We start from the raw sequence: 19,726 nt of genomic DNA on the forward strand, positions 1-19,726 counted from the left end.
GAACTTTTGCTTATACCTAATACAGTACCATAAAACAATAAATAAATTTTTCAAATTGTTTATTAATTCTTGAATAAAAATAAAAATCCTCAATTCTTAATAAAATCATCCTTTAGCTATGTAAGAACTGTACTCATCAATTTCCAAAACTTAATCCTTATACCAACTGTAATTCATTTTATTGAATAAAATACTAATGAAACTCAACAAAAAGCCTAATTTTAAAATGAAATTTATTTCAATACTGTTCTTAGCCAAAATCTTTTGAGTTATATCCTTTCCTCACTTTATCATTTAGCAACAGCAAAATTAAAACTTGACAATTTCACCCTTCATGTACAATACCCATCTGCCTGAAGCCTTGCAGAGACTAAATTTGTATGTCCTCTGTTATATTTAGTTGTTTAAACTTAAGCTTTAGAAAAAAAGTCACTAAAGTAATGATGGGCAAATTTTTTATAGTTTCCAAAATTCTAATTAAACAGCTCAATCCTTGTATAAAATTAGTCAACACACAGAAACTACATAAAAGTAAAACATTAAATGAAACACACTATAGGCTGCAAGTGTGCAAGAGCCCGTGCTTGGGCGTAAGGGCCAGGCCATCTGCAACAACAAATGAATCACCACAGGTAAAACAATTTCTTAATTCACACAAGGGTTGGAATCTAAATGGTGTCATTCAAGGTGAATATTGTGTAATTCAAACTATTTCCACAAGATACGATGATACAAGAGCTACGCTAGTTGTGTTAGATGACAGGAAATCTATCAGCAAAAGCACTTTTGTTGCTTCTTTTTCATTCAATACATACATACATATACCAAAGGCCCTTCCCCCAATTTTAGGGGGTAGCCGACATCAACAATGAAACAAAACAAAAAGGGGACCTCTACTCTCTAAGTTCCTTCAGGCTAACCAGAGACTCAACCGAGTTCAGCTGGTACTGCTAGGGTGCCACAGCCCACCCTCCCACATTATCCACCACAGATGAAGCTTCATCATGCTGAATCCCCTACTGATGCTACCTCCGTGGTCATCTAAGGCACCGGAGGAAGCAGCAGGGCCTACCGGAACTGAGTCACAATCACTCGCCATAAATTCCTATTTCTAGCACGCTCTCTTGCCTCTCTCACATCTATCCTCCATCACCCAGAGCTTTCTTCACACCATCCATCCACCCAAACCTTGGCCTTCCTCTTGTACTTCTCCCATCAACTCTTGCATTCATCACCTTCATTAGCAGACAGTCATTTTCCATTCTCTCAACATGGCCAAACCACCTCAACACATTCATATCCACTCTAGCCGCTAACTCATTTCTTACACCCGTTCTCACCCTCACCACTTCGTTCCTAACCCTATCTACTCGAGTTACACCAGCCATACTCCCTAGACACTTCATCTCAAACACATTCTATTTCTGTCTCTCATCACTTTCATTCCCCACAACTCCGATCCATACATCACAGTTGGTACAATCACTTTCTCATATAGAACTCTCTTTACATTCATGCCCAACCCTCTGTTTTTTACTACTCCCTTAACTGCCTCCAACACTTTGCAACCTTCATTCACTCTCTGACGTACATCTGCTTCCATTCCACCATTTGCTGCAACAACAGACCCCAAGTACTTGAACTGATCCACCTCCTCAAGTAACTCTCCATTCAACATGACATTCAACCTTGCACCACCTTCCCTTCTCGTACATCTCATAACCTTACTCTTACCCACATTAACTCTCAACTTCCTTCTCTCACACACCCTTCCAAATTCTGTCACTAGTCGGTCAAGCTTCTCTTCTGTGTCTGCTACCAGTACAGTATCATCCGCAAACAACAACTGATTTACCTCCCATTCATGGTCATTCTCACCTACCAGTTTTAATCCTCGTCCAAGCACTCAAGCATTCACCTCTCTCACCACTCCATCAACATACAAGTTAAACAACCACGGCGACATCACACATCCCTGTCTCAGCCCCACTCTCACCGGAAACCAATCACTCACTTCATTTCCTATTCTAACACATGCTTTACTACCTTTGTAGAAACTTTTCACTGCTTGCAACAACCTTCCACCAACTCCATATAACCTCATCACATTCCACATTGCTTCCCTATCAACTCTATCATATGCTTTCTCCAGATCCATAAACGCAACATACTGTACACCTCCTTACCTTTTGCTAAATATTTCTCGCATATCTGCCTAACTGTAAAAATCTGATTCATACAACCCCTACCTCTTCTAAAACCACCCTGTATTTCCAATATTGCATTCTCTGTTTTATCCTTAATCCTATTAATCATTACTCTACCATACACTTTTCCAACTACACTTAACAAACTAATACCTCTTGAATTACAACACTCATACACATGCAACATTCATTAAAATGTGATAAAATACAGCGCAGTTTTCAAAAAGCAGTGAAGATGACAATGAACTTAAATTAATGTGTAAGAGAGCTTGTAGACTTTAAAGATTACCAGAATTCCTTCAGTGACGAAAAAAAATCAAATAAAAGTATTGCCAGAATTCCTTCAGGGGTGAAAAATAAGCAAATAAGTTTGGTAAGAGCACAACAATAAGTTGGTACTTATTGCAGCCGAAAACAAGTGACAAACTTCTGACAGGGAGAGGGGCAAGGCTCCTCGCCCGTGCTTACCACCTATCCCTAACTACCTTAGTAATAAATTCAATAGCTGTTCCATTTACAAAGCCTAATTTGTGTTGATACAAAGTAGCATTATCATACAGTTATATATGCCAAAGGCTAACTACAATGCCGGATGCCTAAGCTAACGGCTTTGGATTTGCAAACAAATTAACCAACAGACAAGCTCTCTAAAAATAATCTATTTCCTAGTCGAGGTATATCTGTAATCTATGTACAGTATTCTAAAGGATAACTGGCAAGACTCAGCCTCTTCAAGGAAAAATGTTATTTTTATAATAAAATAAATTTTTGAATATACTTACCCGGTGATTATATAAGCTGCAGCTCTGCTGCTCGACAGAAAACTCTACGTTCAAAATCCGCCAGCGATCGCTATGCAGGTAGGGGGTGTACTTCAACAGCGCCATCTGTCGTGCAGGTACTCAGTACTCAATGTAAACACAGAACTCAATTTTCTCCTCGGTCCACTGGGTCTCTATTGGGGAGGAAGGGAGGGTCCTTTAATATATAATCACCGGGTAAGTATATTCAAAAATTTATTTTATTATAAAAATAACATTTTTCAATATTAAACTTAGCCGGTGATTATATAAGCTGATTCACACCCAGGGGGGTGGGTAGAGACCAGCATTAATTGTTTACATTATTATGAGCTAAGGATTTTTTATTTCATTTTAGCAGTTATTCAAAATAACAAACATAAAATAAATAAGTACCTGGTAAGGAAGTCGACTTGAACAATTACTCTGCCTTTTTAAGTACGTCTTCCTTACTGAGCCTCGCGATCCTCTTAGGATGCTGAGCGACTCCTAGGAGCTGAAGTATCAAGGGTTGCAACCCATACTACAGGACCTCATCAAAACCTCTAATCTAGGCGCTTCTCAAGAAAAGAATTTGACCACCCGCCAAATCAACCAGGATGCGAAAGGCTTCTTAGCCTTCCGGACAACCCAAAAAACAACAATAAAAAACATTTCAAGAGAAAGATTAAAAAAAGTTATGGAATTAGGGGAATGTAGTGGTTCAGCCCTCACCCACTACTGCACTCGCTGCTACGAATGGTCCCAGGGTGTAGCAGTTCTCGTAAAGAGACTGGACATCTTTAAGATAAAAAGACGCGAACACTGACTTGCTTCTCCAATAGGTTGCGTCCATTATACTCTGCAGAGATCTATTTTGTTTAAAGGCCACTGAAGTTGCGACAGCTCTAACTTCATGTGTCCTTACCTTCAGCAAAGCTTGGTCTTCCTCACTCAGATGGGAATGAGCTTCTCGTATCAACAGTCTGATATAATAGGATACTGCATTCTTTGACATAGGCAAAGAAGGTTTCTTAATAGAACACCATAAAGCTTCTGACTGTCCTCGTAAAGGTTTAGTTCGTCTTAAATAGAACTTAAGAGCTCTAACAGGGCATAAGACTCTTTCTAGTTCATTTCCAACCATATTTGAAAGGCTTGGAATATCGAACGATTTCGGCCAAGGACGAGAAGGTAGCTCGTTTTTGGCTAGAAAACCAAGCTGTAAAGAACATGTAGCCGTTTCAGATGAAAATCCGATGTTCCTGCTGAAGGCGTGAATCTCACTGACTCTTTTAGCTGTGGCTAAGCAAACCAGGAAAAGTGTCTTTAAAGTGAGATCTTTAAAGGAGGCTGATTGTAGTGGCTCGAACCTTTCTGACATAAGGAATCTTAGTACCACGTCTAAATTCCAACCAGGTGTAGCCAAACGACGCTCCTTCGTGGTCTCAAAAGACTTAAGGAGGTCCTGTAGATCTTTGTTGTTGGAAAGATCTAAGCCTCTGTGACGGAAGACTGATGCCAACATGCTTCTGTAACCTTTGATAGTGGGAGCTGAAAGAGATCTTTCTTTCCTCAGGTATAATAGGAAGTCAGCTATTTGGGTTACAGAGGTACTGGTCGAGGATACTGATACTGACTTGCACCAGTTTCGGAAGACTTCCCACTTCGACTGGTAAACTCTAAGAGTGGATGTCCTCCTTGCTCTAGCAATCACCCTGGCTGCCTCCTTCGAAAAGCCTCTAGCTCTAGAGAGTCTTTTGATAGTCTGAAGGCAGTCAGACGAAGAGCGTGGAGGCCTTGGTGTACCTTCTTTACGTGTGGCTGACGTAGAAGGTCCACTCTTAGAGGAAGAGTTCTGGGAACGTCCACCAGCTATTGAAGTACCTCGGTGAACCATTCTCTCGCGGGCCAGAGGGGAGCAACTAACGTCAACCTTGTCCCTTCGTGAGAGGCGAACTTCTGCAGTACCTTGTTGACAATCTTGAACGGGGGGAATGCATAAAGGTCTAGATGTGACCAATCCAGTAGAAAGGCATCTATATGAACTGCTGCTGGGTCCGGGATTGGTGAGCAATATATTGGGAGCCTCTTGGTCATCGAGGTTGCGAAGAAATCTATGGTCGGCTGGCCCCATGTGGCCCACAGTCTCTTGCACACATCCTTGTGTAGGGTCCATTCTGTTGGAATGATTTGACCCTTCCGACTGAGGCAATCTGCCATGACATTCAAGTTGCCTTGGATGAACCTCGTTACTAGAGAAAGGTTTAGATCTTTTGACCAGGTGAGGAGGTCCCTTGCGATCTCGTACAACGTCATAGAATGGGTCCCTCCTCGCTTGGAGATGTACGCCAAGGCCGTGGTGTTGTCCGAGTTCACCTCCACCACTTTGCCTTGAAGGAGGGACTTGAAGCTTTTCAAGGCCAGATGAACTGCCAGTAGCTCCTCGCCGTTGATATGTAACGTTCTTTGATTCGAGTTCCAAGTTCCCGAGCATTCCCGACCGTCTAATGTCGCACCCCAGCCCGTGTCCGATGCGTCCGAGAAGAGAACGTGGTTGGGGGTCTGAACAGCCAGGGGCAGACCCTCTCTGAGGCTGATACTGTCCTTCCACCAAGTCAGGGACGACTTCATCTTCTCGGAAATGGGGATCGAGACCGCTTCTAGCGTCTTGTCCTTTTTCCAGTAAACAGCTAGGTGAAATTGAAGGGGACGGAGGTGTAGTCTCCCTAACGAAACGAACTGTTCCAGGGATGAAAGCGTCCCTATCAGACTCATCCATTGTCTGACTGAACATCGTTCCTTCTTTAGCATGTTCTGGATGCATACCTGGGCTTGACTTGTTCTGGGGGCCGACGGAAAAGCCTGAAAAGCTTGACTGTGAATCTCCATCCCTAAATACACAATAGTTTGGGATGGGACCAGTTGAGACTTTTCCATATTGACCAGGAGACCCAATTCCTTGATCAGATCTAGAGTCCACTTTAGATTCTCCAGACAGCGACGACTGGAAGAAGCTCTTAGAAGCCAGTCGTTCAAATAGAGGGAGGCTCTGATATCCGCTAAATGCAGGAATTTGGCAATATTCCTCATCAGCCTCGTCAACACAAGAGGAGCTGTGCTTAGGCCAAAGCACAGGGCTTGAAATTGGTAGACAACCTTTTCGTAAACGAATCTCAGAAAAGGTTGGGATTCTGGGTGGATGGGGACGTGAAAGTATGCGTCCCTTAGGTCTAAAGAGACCATCCAGTCTTCCTTCCTGACCGCTGCTAGAACGGACTTTGTGGTCTCCATGGCGAACGTCTGCTTTGTGACAAAGACATTCAGCGCACTGACGTCTAGCACCGGCCTCCACCCTCCTGTCTTCTTTACCACTAAGAAGAGACGGTTGTAGAAGCCCGGGATTGATGGTCCCGGACTTTGACTACCGCTCCCTTTTCTAGTAAGAGAGACACCTCCTGCTTCAAAGCTCGTCTCTTGTCTTCCTCTCTGTACCTGGGAGAGAGATCGATGGGAGACGTTGCTAGAGGGGGTTTGCGTACAAACGGGATCTTGTACCCTTCTCTGAGCAACTTCACAGACTGTGCGTCTACGCCTCTTTTCTCCCAGGTCTGCCAGAAGTTCTTGAGTCTGGCTCCCACTGCTGTCTGAAGAAGGTGGCAGTCAGACTCTGTCTTTAAAGGACTTGGTACCTTTCTTCTTCCCACGTCTCCCTTCGGCACGAGCACCTCCTCTGCTGGAGGCTCTGCCACGAAAGGGCGGAATGAATCTGGACGCTGGAGTGTCCATCCTGGGTCTTGACAAGGTAGGCAAAGGGGTGGCTTTGCGGGCAGAGGACCAGGTCATGGGTGTCCTTCTGAATCAAGGAGGCAGCAATCTCCTTAATCAAGTCCTCTGGGAAAAGGCACTTTGAGAGAGGAGCAAAAAGAAGTTCCGATCTCTGACACGGTGTTACTCCAGCTGACAGGAAAGAGCAAAGGTTCTCCCGTTTCTTGAGGACCCCGGATACGAACGAAGCCGCAAGCTCACTAGATCCGTCACGTATGGCCTTGTCCATGCAGGACATTATGAGCAAGGAAGATTCCTTGTCAGACGGGGAGATCTTCCTGCTCAAAGCTCCCAGACACCAGTCCAAAAAGTTAAAGACCTCGAAGGCTCTAAACACTCCTTTCAACAGATGGTCTAGGTCTGAAGGAGACTAGCATATCTTAGAGCGTCTCATGGCTAGCCTGCGGGGAGAGTCTACTAGACTTGAGAAGTCGCCCTGGGCAGAGGCAGGAACTCCCAAGCCGAGAACTTCTCCCGTGGCATACCAGACGCTCGATCTGGAAGAGAGTTTCGCAGGAGGAAACGTAAATGCTGTCTTCCCTAGGTTCTTTTTGGACTGCATCCAATCTCCTAAAACTCGTAAAGCTCTCTTGGACGAGCGGGCGAGGACGAGTTTCGTAAAGGCAGGCGCGGATGACTGCGTGCCTAAAGCAAACTCTGACGGAGGAGAGCGTGGAGCCGCAGACACAAACTGATCCGGATACATCTCTTTGAACAGAGCAAGAACTTTTCTAAAGTCCAAAGAGGGTTGCGTGGTCTTGGGTTCGTCAAGGTCCGTATGTGGGTCATCAATGTGTGCAGCGTCGTCATCATCAGAGAGTCCATCATCTGAGAATTGAGGAGGAAGCGGCAAAGGAGTAGGAATCGGCTGGTCAGCTGAGTCCGGCAGCACGGGTGCACGCGTGACTGAACCGGACGCAACGTCATGGAACTGTTGCCCAGTCTGTGAACTGGCAACAACCATAGCAGCGCGGGGACGCACAGCGTCTACTCCAGACTGTCTAGTCTGATGTGGGCGAGTAGAGGTAACCACACTGGGTTGCGGAGGTTGACGCACCGCGTCAAAACAAAACAACTTAGACTGTTGTTGTACCTCGCGAACGTCAACGGAAGGTTCCGTGCGTCGCTGAACGTCAACATGCGGCTGGCAGGGTACACTGGAACGCATGGGTGGCGGGACTCTCTCAGCTGGAGTGCGGCAGAAGGTCGCCTCAGCGTCCACCGGACGCACAACCGTGGTTGGTTGTAGGCTAGAGGTTGGTGCAGCGTCAACCTTCTCCGCACGAAAGTCCTGCATCAATGACGTTAACTGAGACTGCATGGTCTGCAGCAAAGACCACTTAGGGTCTACAGGAGCAGGTGCGGCAACAGACGGTGTTACTGCCTGATGCGGTACCGCTTTGCCTCTCTTAGGAGGTGAGCAGTCGTCGGAAGACTACAGCGAGTCCGAACTGACCCAGTGGCTACAACTGGGCCGTTGGATTTGCGCGGAAGGGACCGACTTGCGCTTAAGAGGCCGTGAGACCTTGGCCCATGGTTTCTTACGAGAAACCTCTTCCGCAGACGAGGAATAAATGGGCTCTCTCGTCTTTGTGTGGGTGGGGCGATCTTGGGTAGATACGCCCGAAACCACGGAGGGAACGTCTGTTCGCTGATTAAAGCCTCTCGAACCCTTTGGTCGTACAACATTGCTTCTCCCCTGGGCTTGGGAGCTTGCAAGAGGTCCCGGACTGGGAGGACGACAGGCACGAACAGACGAACCCTCAAGCGCAACACTATCCACAACACTACCACTCACTTTATCACTACCCACTGCACTCCTACACTTCAGCTCCTTGACGTCTGCCATGAGCTGGTTACGGTCACTAGCCAAGGACTCGACTCTCTCACCCAGAGCTTGGATGGCACGCATCATATCTGCCATCGAAGGTTCTTGAGTGCTAGAAGGGGGATCAGGAGCAACCACTACAGGGGAAGGAATAGGTTGTGGGGCATGAGGAAAGGAAAATTCAACGGAGCGAGATGAACTTCTCCTGAATCTATCTCTCTCTAGCCTACGTGTATATTTCTGGAATTCGATAAAATCGAATTCCGAAAGCCCAACGCATTCCTCACATCGATCTTCCAATTGACAGGTTTATCCCGACAATTGGAACAAACGGTGTGAGGATCGATAGAGGCCTTCGGAAGACGCCTTGAACAGTCCCTAGTATTACACTTCCTGAATTTAGGGACTTGAGAAGGGTCAGCCATTTTGAATTAGTCAAAGGGGAATTCAAAAACTATCCAAAGTCATCAACAAATAATCCGATATCAACAAAAGAATGCAAGGATGTATTGAAGATAAAGCCTGCAAAGCGAAAGCTCAAAACTAGAAACGTGTACTTCACCAAAAAGTTGTGAAAACCAATCCAGTTAGCAACAGCGAATTTAGTAGGTCTTGCCGGTGGCACGACAGAGAGAAAATTGAGTTCTGTGTTTACATTGAGTACTGAGTACCTGCACGACAGATGGCGCTGTTGAAGTACACCCCCTACCTGCATAGCGATCGCTGGCGGATTTTGAACGTAGAGTTTTCTGTCGAGCAGCAGAGCTGCAGCTTATATAATCACCGGCTAAGTTTAATATTGAAAAACCAAGTTTAAAATCCTAAGTAAGCATCCCTTTTTCCCTTATTGAAGAACAATGTTTAATGGATGATGTCAGCAAAAATTGAAAGAGTAAACCGTTATGAGGTTGAATAAGTAATAAGCACTAAGCACTGTATACTTAAGGGCACTGACTGCAGTACACAAACTGTTAATACAGAATGGGATTAACACAAAGGAGCAAATGCTCTGGAAAAATAAAAAATACGAGCACTGGTTTCAAGGCTCATTTAATGGTCAATGCACAGAAAATACTGAGGCCTATGATTATGCAAAAATGCACTGTAGGAAATGCAATAAAAACTACAAGCACTGGTTTAAAGGCTAATCTAATGGTCAATACACAGAAAATACTTAAGCCTATAATTATGTAAAAATGCACAAGTCTTAGCCCTGTTTGTGAGACCTCCAATGCAGCTTGGTCATCAAGCATAACCCTCCATAATATCAGTGCATCATCCTCCGAGTTATCAAAACAGCTGTCAGTGATTAACCCTGGATAGGTACGATGGGTCGTTCGCGACCCCGAGCGTAAAAAAAAAACAGGTTTTTCTCACGTGACTCACCCCCGTGACTGAATTTGTGGGTGATCGACCTGCAGGAGGTGTCTCCCCTACACGCTCTAGTAGTGTCCAGATGTGCATTGCTGTAGCTGTACTCCTTCCCTGATTTCTGAGACGCGTCGGGGTCGAGCGCGACCGAGTTTACCCTTCTAAGGTAGTTTGCATAATTATCAAAGTTATTACGTATTATGAAATTGTCGTAGAATGGTGCAACTTGTATAGGTTATCAGTTGTGGAAAGTCTTGGTGGATTGTTTGGCTACCATGTGCATGATTTTTTTTTTAGTTAAAATGTCGTTCATTACCACGAGGACCATTTTACCGCGAGTGCCCCTTTTTCATTTTTTTTTCATTTTTTTGCCAAGTCAATTTTCCGTAAGATATTGCCAAATAGTGTCGTAGAACTTTTGCTTGTTTAGTGTTGGAAAGTGTGTCTAGATGATCTGGCTACCCATGCATGACTTTGTTTTTGTCAGATATGACGTAGTTATTGGTATATTGGGTATTTAACTGCGGTTACCAATTTCTGTTTTTTTTTCAATATTTGTAAAAAATTGCTACGTAGTAAGGAATTGCCGTATATTATTCATTTTTTTTTCATGTTTATGTGTTAGAAAGTGTGCCTTGATGGTTGGGCTAACACGTGCATGTCTTTTTTTTTATCTGAGATGCCGTATATTAGAATGTTGGGCGTTTTTCCGCGAGTGGCCCTTTTTATTTGTTTTGCATTTTTTTGCTTAGTCATGTTACCGTAAGGAATTGGCAAGTAGTGTCGCAAAACTTATATTTTTATAGTGTTGGAAAATGTTTCTAGATGATCTGGCTACCCATGCCTATTTTTTTTTTAGCCAGATATGGCGTATATATAAGTATGTGTTCGATTTTCCTGTGATTGCCATTTTTTTGTTTTTTCCCATTTCTTTCAAAATTACTACGTACTAAGGAACTATCACAGAGTAATGATTCATTTATATGTTTATTTGTCGGAAAATGTGCCTTGATGGTTTGCCTAGCACGTGGCTGAAATTTTTTTTTTCTGAAATGCCGTATATAAGAATGGCCATTTTTCCACGAGTGCCCCTTTTTATTTGTTTTGCATTTTTTTGCTTAGTCATGTTACCGTAAGGAATTGGCAAGTAGTGTCGCAAAACTTATAATTTTATAGTGTTGGAAAGTGTTTCTAGATGATCTGGCTACCCATGCCTATCTTTTTTTTTTTAGCCAGATATGGCGTATATATAGGTTTGTGTTCGATTTTCCTGTGATTGCCATTTTTTCGTTTTTTCCCATTTCTTTCAAAATTACTACGTACTAAGGAACTATCACAGAGTAATGATTCATTTCGATGTTTATTTGTCGGAAAATGTGCCTTGATGGTTTGCCTAGCACGTGGCTGAATTTTCTTTTTCTGAAATGCCGTATATTAGAATGTTAGCCATTTTTCCGCGAGTGCCCCTTTTTATTTGTTTTGCATTTTTTCGCTTAGTCATGTTACCGTAAGGAATTGGCAAGTAGTGTCGCAAAACTTATATTTTTATAGTGTTGGAAAGTGTTTCTAGATGATCTGGCTACCCATGCCTATCTTTTTTTAGCCAGATATGGCGTATATATAGGTATGTGTTCGATTTTCCGGTGATTGCCATTTTTTCGTTTTTTCCCAATTCTTTCAAAATTACTACGTACTAAGGAACTATCACAGAGTAATGATTCCTTTAGATGTTTATTTGTCGGAAAATTTTGTTTACTTTTTTTTTTTATTGAATATCATCAAATTTTTTTAGCTAAAATATTATATTTTTACATTTTTTTTTTTCGATTTTATTTCCCTTCAAAAAATTTTTTTTGGGTCGGAATTTCAATTTTATAGTCGTAAAATAATCGACAATTATCCAGCAACCCACCATACAATTTTTATGCATATCCAATAATAATTAGATTAGTAAATAACACCTTGAAATGGACATACCCTTCCTACATTTCAAGTGGCAGATTAGGGAGTCTGAGTCAGTGTGGTTGGCGGCCATTTTGTGGACATATCCGAAGCGTAAGCTGCCCTATCTATATATATTCTTGTTCCCTATAGAATTTGTGATATTTTGGTATATTTTTACCTGCATAAATATCATGTTATTTTCATTAGATAAATAAATTTTTGAATATACTTACCCGATAATCATGTAGCTGTCAACTCCGTTGCCCGACAGAATTCTACGGAAGGGATACGCCAGCGATCGCTATACAAGAGGGGGGTGTACTCACAAGCGCCACCTGTGGCCAGGTACTGCAGTACTTCTTGTTGACACCACTTCAATTTTTCCTCGGTCCACTGGTTCTATGGGGAGGAAGGGTGGGTCAATTAAATCATGATTATCGGGTAAGTATATTCAAAAATTTATTTTACTAATGAAAATAACATTTTTCAATATTAAACTTACCCGATAATCATGTAGCTGATTCATACCCAGGGAGGTGGGTGAAAACCAGTGTACATGTATATCAAGAAGCTAAGTATCCCGTATTTCATATTATCAGTTATTCAAAATAACAATGAAATTACAAGTACCTGGTAAGGAAGTCGACTTGAGCCATTACTCTGCCTTAAATAAGTTCGTCTTCCTTACTGAGCGCAGCGTTCCTCTTAGGAGGCTGAACAACTCTAAGGTGCTGAAGTATCAAGGGCTGCAACCCATACTAAAGGACCTCATCACAACCTTTAACCTCGGCGCTTCTCAAGAAAGAATTGACCACCCGCCAAATCAACAAGGATGTGGAAGGCTTCTTAGCCGACCGTACAACCCATAAAAAGTATTCAAGAGAAAGGTTAAAAGGTTATGGGATTATGGGAATGTAGTGGCTGAGCCCTCGCCTACTACTGCATTCGTTGCTACGAATGGTCCCAGGGTGTAGCAGTACTTGTAAAGAGACTGGACATCTTTGAGATAGAATGATGCGAACACTGACTTGCTTCTCCAATAGGTTGCATCCATAACACTCTGCAGAGAATGGCTCTGTTTGAAGGCCACTGAAGTAGCCACAGCTCTCACTTCATGTGTCCTTACCTTCAGCAAAGCAAGGTCTTCTTCCTTCAGATGAGAATGTGCTTCTCTAATCAGAAGCCTGAATAGTAAGAAACTGAGTTCTTAGAACTTGGAAAAGAAGGTTTCTTGATAGCACACCATAAGGCTTCTGATTGTCCTCGTAAAGGTTAAGACCTTTTTAGATAGTACCTAAGAGCTCTAACTGGGCAAAGTACTCTCTCCAGTTCATTCCCCACCAAGTTGGACAGGCTTGGGATCTCGAACGACTTAGGCCAAGGACGTGAAGGAAGCTCGTTTAGCAAAAACCGAGCTGCAAGGAACATGTAGCCGTTTCAGATGTGAAAACAATGATCCTGCTGAAGGTGTGGATCTCACTTACTCTTTTAGCTGTTGTCAAGCACACGAGGAAAAGAGTTTTTAATGTGAGGTCCTAAAAAGAGGCTGATTGGAGAGGTTCAAATCTTGATGACATAAGGAACCTTAGGACCACGTCTAGATTCCAGCCTGGAGTGGACAACCGACGTTCCTTTGAGGTCTCAAAAGACCTAGGGAGGTCCTGTAGATCTTTGTTGGTGGAAAGATCCAAGCCTCTGTGGCGTAAAACCGCTGCCAACATACTTCTGTAACCCTTGATCGTAGGAGCTGAAAGGGATCTTACTTTCCTTAGATATAACAGGAAGTCAGCAATCTGGGTTACAGTGGTACTGGTTGAGGAAACTGCATTGGTCTTGTACCAGCTACGGAAGACTTCCCCTTGAGACTGATAGATTCTGAGAGTGGATGTTCTCCTTGCTTTGGCAATCGCTCTGGCTGCCTCCTTCGAAAAGCCCCTAGCTCTTGAGAGTCTTTCGAAAGTCTGAAGGCAGTCAGACGAAGAGCGTGGAGGTTTGGGTGTACCTTCTTTACGTGAGGTAGACGTAGAAGGTTCACTCCTAGAGGAAGAGTCCTGGGAATGTCGACCAGCCATTGCAGTACCTCTAAGAACCATTCTCTCGCGGGCCAGAGCGGAGCCAACCAACGTCAGCCGTGTCCCTTTGCGAGAGGAGAACTTCTGAAGTACCCTGTTGACAATCTTGAACGGCGGGAATGCATACAGGTCGAGATGGAACCAATCCAGCAGAAAAGCATCCACGTGAACTGCTGCTGGGTCTGGAATCGGAGAACAATACAACAGGAGTCTCTAGGTTATCGAGGTAGCGAACAGATCTATGGTTGGCTGACCCCACAGGGCCCAAAGTCTGCTGCAAACATTCTTGTGAAGGGTCCACTCTGTGGGGATGACCTGACCCTTCCGGCTGAGGTGATCTGCCATGACATTCATACCGCCCTGAATGAACCTCGTTACCAGCGTGAGCTTTCGATCTTTAGACCAGATGAGGAGGTCCCTTGCGATCTAGAACAACTTCACGAAAGAGTCCCTCCCTGCTTGAAGATGTAAGCCAGGGCTGTGGTGTTGTCAGAGTCCACCTCCACCACTTTGTTAAGCTGGAGGGACTTGAAGTTTTTCAAGGCCAGAAGAACCGCCAACAACTCCTTGCAATTGATGTGAAGTGTCCTTTGTTCCTGATTCCATGTTCCCGAGCATTCCTGTCCGTCCAAAGTCGCACCCCAGCCCGTGTCTGATGTGTCCGAGAGGAGAAGGCGGTCGGGTTTCTGAACAGCCAAAGATAGACTTCCTTGCGAAGAAAGCTGTTCTTACACCACGCGAGAGAAGACCTCCTCTCTTCGGAAACAGGAACTGAGACCGTCTCTAGCGTCATGTCCTTTATCCAGTGAGCAGCTAGATGATACTGAAGGGGGGGAGGTGGAGTCTCCCTAACACGATGAACAGGGCCAGCGATGAAAGTGTCCCTGTTAGACTCATCCACTACCTGACTGAGCATCGGTTCCTTCTCAGCATGCTCTGGATGCATTCTAGGGCTTGGAAGATCCTTGGGGCCGACGGAAAAGCCCGAAAAGCTCGACTCTGAAGATCCATACCCAGGGAGACAATGGTCTGGGATGGGACGAGCTGAGACTCCTCAAAATTGACCAGGAGGCCCAGTTCCTTGGTCAGATCCATAGTCCATCTGAGAATCTCCAGACAGCGACGACTTGTGGGAGCTCTTAAAAGCCAGTCGTCTGACGGAGCCGGACACAAGATCATGGTACTGCTGCACAGTCTGTGAACTGTCAACCATGGGGAAGCGAGGAAGTACAGTGACAACCCGAAGCTGTCTAGACTGTCTGGGTCGTACAGACAACTCCTTATCGGGTTGCTGAGGTTGCCGCACTGCGTCACAACAAGTCACTTCTGCTGGTTGTTGAACGTCTTCCCAGTGACACACTGACTCCGTAAACAAAAAAATCCTCTAACAAGGACTAAGCTAGGACTGCATGTCTTGCAACACAGCTCAAGGTCTATGGGAGCAGGTGTGGTAACAGACGGGGTTAGCGACTGAAGTGGAACCATTACCTTCCCTGGGAGCATGTTATTCTTAAATAAAAGTCCATAGGAGGCTACGCAGCTAAAGGCTCCTCTCCAAATGACAGAGTCTTCAAGGGAATATCAGAAGGAGGGAGAAAAGCACTTTCTCATCTACAGGGACCATATCCGAGAAAAGCTAAGTTCTCTCAGTGAGGGTTTCACTGGTGCAAAAGCAGCAGACTAGAAGGCAACGTTATGAAACTGCTTGACAGTCTAGTGAGTTGGCAACAACCAAAGATGTGTGACTGAGAAGCATGCGGTAAGGTATGCAGAGCATGTTGTATGCAGAGCATGCTGTATGCAGAGCATGCTGTATGCAGAGCATGCTGTATGTAGAGCATGCTGTAAGGTAAGCAGAGCGTGTTGCATGGCGTGTAACATTTCTCAGAAATTCCATGACCAGTGCTAGAGTGAGTAATATCGCATTACCGTCCATTGAAAGTGCACGTGCCGAGGGAATTGATTTAGACTGTTTTGTTGATGAATTTGATAGCCGGCATGATAATCGTAGAATTAAGCTACACTAAATGTACTATAATCTACTTCACCTCAGGAAAGGGAAACTCGCCCTGTTGGCAACACTGCATTACTACATGCATGCTTGCATGGGGTTTAAAATCAACATAATATTACCTTACATTCATAACTCATGATTCATTTTTGTTTAGAAGATATTTTTGCCATATTTTGCGATTTGTTAAAAATATATTGCAAGGAATACATATATATTTTTATATAAGTAATACAAATAACCTCCATTATCATAATGTTTGTGTAGGCATACATGTATATGATTACAAATGCAAGTTATGAAAGTAATGAGGTGTTATTATTGTCATTTGTTATTCCCAAGTTGAATGGGAAGAAGCTCAAGTTGAGGAAAAAGTGGCAGATGCATGCGTTGAGGTGGCTGACTCATAGCATGAGGTTGCTGCCTCAAGAGTTGCGCTTGCTGTAAGGATTGCGGATGCGCAGTAGCAGGTTCCTGAGGAACGAGTTAAGGTTCCTGAGGTGTGAGCTGCGAGAGTTGAGGTACTGCAGCGAGTACTGAGGTGGCTGCCTCATTGATGGAAGAGGTTGTCGTACCTCAAGAGATTGTTGCCTCGCTGGTGGAACCGCAAGCGGAAGCGGAGGAAGTAAGGCATAAGACTCCTGCTCCCATTGCTGAGGTTGCCTTAAGGAAGGTTAAGGTTGCTGCACAACGCTGGTAACTGGCAACTCAGAATGCGGTAAGGTAGCCTGAGGAACCTCAACTTCGTACGCCTGGCAGACTGGACTGCGGTGAGGCGGAGCTCTCGCAGGAGGAGGCGGAGGTTGCTGCACACCGCTGGTAACTGGCAACTCAGAACGCGGTAAGGTAGCCTGAGGAACCTCAACTTCGTACGCCTGGCAGACTGGACTGCGGAGAGGCGGAGCGTTCGCAGGAGGAGGTGTAACCTTCTCAGCCTGAAACTCACGCATTAAGACCGCAAGCTGCGACTGCATGGACTGCAGCAAAGTCGTCTTGGGATCAACAGACGATAAGGTCTGTTAAGGCAAAGCCTTAATAGAAGATGTAGAGGCATCGCCTTACCTCTCTTAGGAGGTGTGCAGTCACCTGATGACTGAGGAGAGTCAGAGCTAACCCAATGACTGCATCCGGGTTGTTGAACTCTAACTTCGTACGTCTGGCATAGGTCTGGACTTTACGTTTAAGAGGTCTTGAGACCTGAGACCAGCGTTTTCTCCCCGAAATTTCTTCTGCAGACGAGCAAAATAAGGGCTCAATCGTCTGCGGGTGGGAGTGACGGTCTCTGTAAGACACGCCCACAACCACCGAGGATACTTCTGTGCGCCGATCAAGGCCTGCCGAACCCTTTTGCCCTTCGACATTGCTTCTCCCCTGGGCTTGGGAGCTTGCAAGAGGTCCCGGACTGGGAGGACGACTGGCACGCACAGAAGTACCCTCACGCACAACACTGACACACTTTGCGCTAATCACTTATCACTTTTGATTTTCTGTTTGCACTTATTTCACTGAACTCGAAACTTTAAGCGGTTTGTACCTGAAACACGCAATTCTATCCTTTCTCAAAAGTTAGTAATTGCGAAAACAGAATTACAATGTAACAGAAAAATCTAATGAAAGATAAATAATTCAGTGGCTGGAAAGAGACTAAACACTAGATCAAATAAACTACGTTTAAAATCTCTCACCGCATAAAGCTTGAGAACAAGAAAAAACTCTAGAAACGTTTACCTTCTTCCCCTAAAGAGACTAGGGAGAAGAGCAAAAACGATAACAACGTTACTCGCTTGAACGAAACGTTTATCCTCCTCTTTCTCCCTCCGTCTCTATCTCTCTCTCTCTCTCTCTCTCTTGACTTAGAACCTGAGAGAAGAGCCCAATCATATATATCGTTAAAACATATTATTGTTAAAGGAAAAAACTGAAATATTTCCCAAAATGAAAAGTTCCTTTATTAGAATTAAAACCATTAAGTTAAGAAAGAATGAACAAAACGCTAGACACGGTTACTCTTACTGCAACGTGACACCGTGAAAATTCTCTCTCTATCGTAACGATAGAGCGCAAGTTGAACGTTCTGAACGTCAACAACTGCAGAGACAAAACAAAACGTTAGTTCAACTTTGAAAACAGTACGAGACTATCAAAGAAATTCTTTCAAAAACATTAAAATAGCATAATATGTTAACAGGTAAAACCGAAATGACGGGCTCAATGTTAATTAACTTCGGTACCAAGAAAAGACCGCCTACTATTAGGAAAGGTCGAATATAAACAAATATAAAAATTAATTTCAATAAGTTTATAATAAAAGGAAGTTAATCGAAGAGGCCTATAAAAGGCGGAGAGATATAAAATAAATCTATAACTTTTGTTAAGCAAAATTAAGAAAGAGAGTCTATACTCTCTTAGACACCAACACTTCCGTCTAAGGGAAGGGTCGGCCATTTAAAGGTGAAAGAGAGTTCATACTCTCTTCGTCACCATAATTAATCAAATTAATTCCAAAAGTTAGCTAAGCTAATAATAAAACTTCCTGAATAGCGAAAGCTGAAATCTTAGAGCAATACTTCACCAAAAACCGTGAACAAGACTCCAAAATTATAAGCATATCCATGAACGTCTTGCCGGAAGCACGACAGAGGAAAAATTGAAGTGGTGTCAACAAGAAGTACTGCTGTACCTGGCCACAGGTGGCGCTTGTGAGTACACCCCCCTCTTGTATAGCGATCGCTGGCGTATCCCTTCCGTAGAATTCTGTCGGGCAACGGAGTTGACAGCTACATGATTATCGGGTAAGTTTAATATTGAAAAATATTATATATTAAATATATGTATTTTTTTACGAAATTTCTATGTACTCAAAAAATTACCTTTAGATATGGCCCCTGATATAAATGTAATTTACAAAATAATGAAGATTTTTTTACATATTTCTATTTTAGGATAACATATGTTTATTCCCTAAAAAAATTAGCAACTTCCTATTTCATTTGGGTACCCAAAAAAATTCATGAAATTTGGACAAATTTTTTTGGCCAAAAAAATTACTCTTTTTTTCTCATTTCAGATCTTCACCTCCATGGGTCTGACTTCATCCAAAATACATCAAGATGTGTCCTAAACATTCAAGAATCAATTCCTAAAAGGATTTGTGTATATATGTATAAACTTTTTTTTTTATGAATTTTTATGTCAGGTCTTTTTTTTCTACTTAATTTTTTAAAATATTTATAATAAATAGTTTTTCTGCAGATGAGTAGTATTTATCTTTACAGTTGTTTTAAGCATTCATTGAAGTTTTTTTTGGCAAAAGAAAAAAGGAGGTTACTGCAAAAACTGATTTTTCAAGAATTTTTTTTGGCGTCGGGGTCGTTCGCGTCCGAGTATACCCTTAAAGGGGTGTCCGAGGAGCGTACCTATCCAGGGTTAAGATTAAAGCAAATGCTATTAAATTCTAAAACTGAGACTTAAATATCTTTTATTTACCTCATTGCCTCATTGGTAGCATACAAGTCTGACTCCCTGTGATGATGACTGTGTGCCTCGTATGCTCTTTTAGAATAAAAGAGAGCTGTACACAAATTACACTGAACTATTTGCCTGAAAATGCAAATTAAAGATATTGAAAGAATAATTTTTTATTGTATCAGAATTCTTAAATAAATAACTAAAATTCACACACAATA

At 43.3% G+C, this 19,726-nt stretch overlaps 1 protein-coding gene across 1 annotated transcript in view; it reads right to left on the reverse strand.

Moving 5' to 3' along the window:
* LOC137620796 (uncharacterized) overlaps positions 1 to 19,726 on the reverse strand; it is a 148,213-nt gene that overhangs the window by 23,313 nt on the left and 105,174 nt on the right. Inside the window, exon 7 of the mRNA XM_068351235.1 lies at positions 19,527 to 19,640. Within this exon, the coding sequence (XP_068207336.1) occupies positions 19,527 to 19,640 (114 nt within the window). The remainder of the gene's footprint in view (positions 1 to 19,526; positions 19,641 to 19,726) is intronic.

Source organism: Palaemon carinicauda, chromosome 27, assembly GCF_036898095.1.
Source record: "Palaemon carinicauda isolate YSFRI2023 chromosome 27, ASM3689809v2, whole genome shotgun sequence".
Classification (NCBI taxonomy): domain Eukaryota; kingdom Metazoa; phylum Arthropoda; class Malacostraca; order Decapoda; family Palaemonidae; genus Palaemon; species Palaemon carinicauda.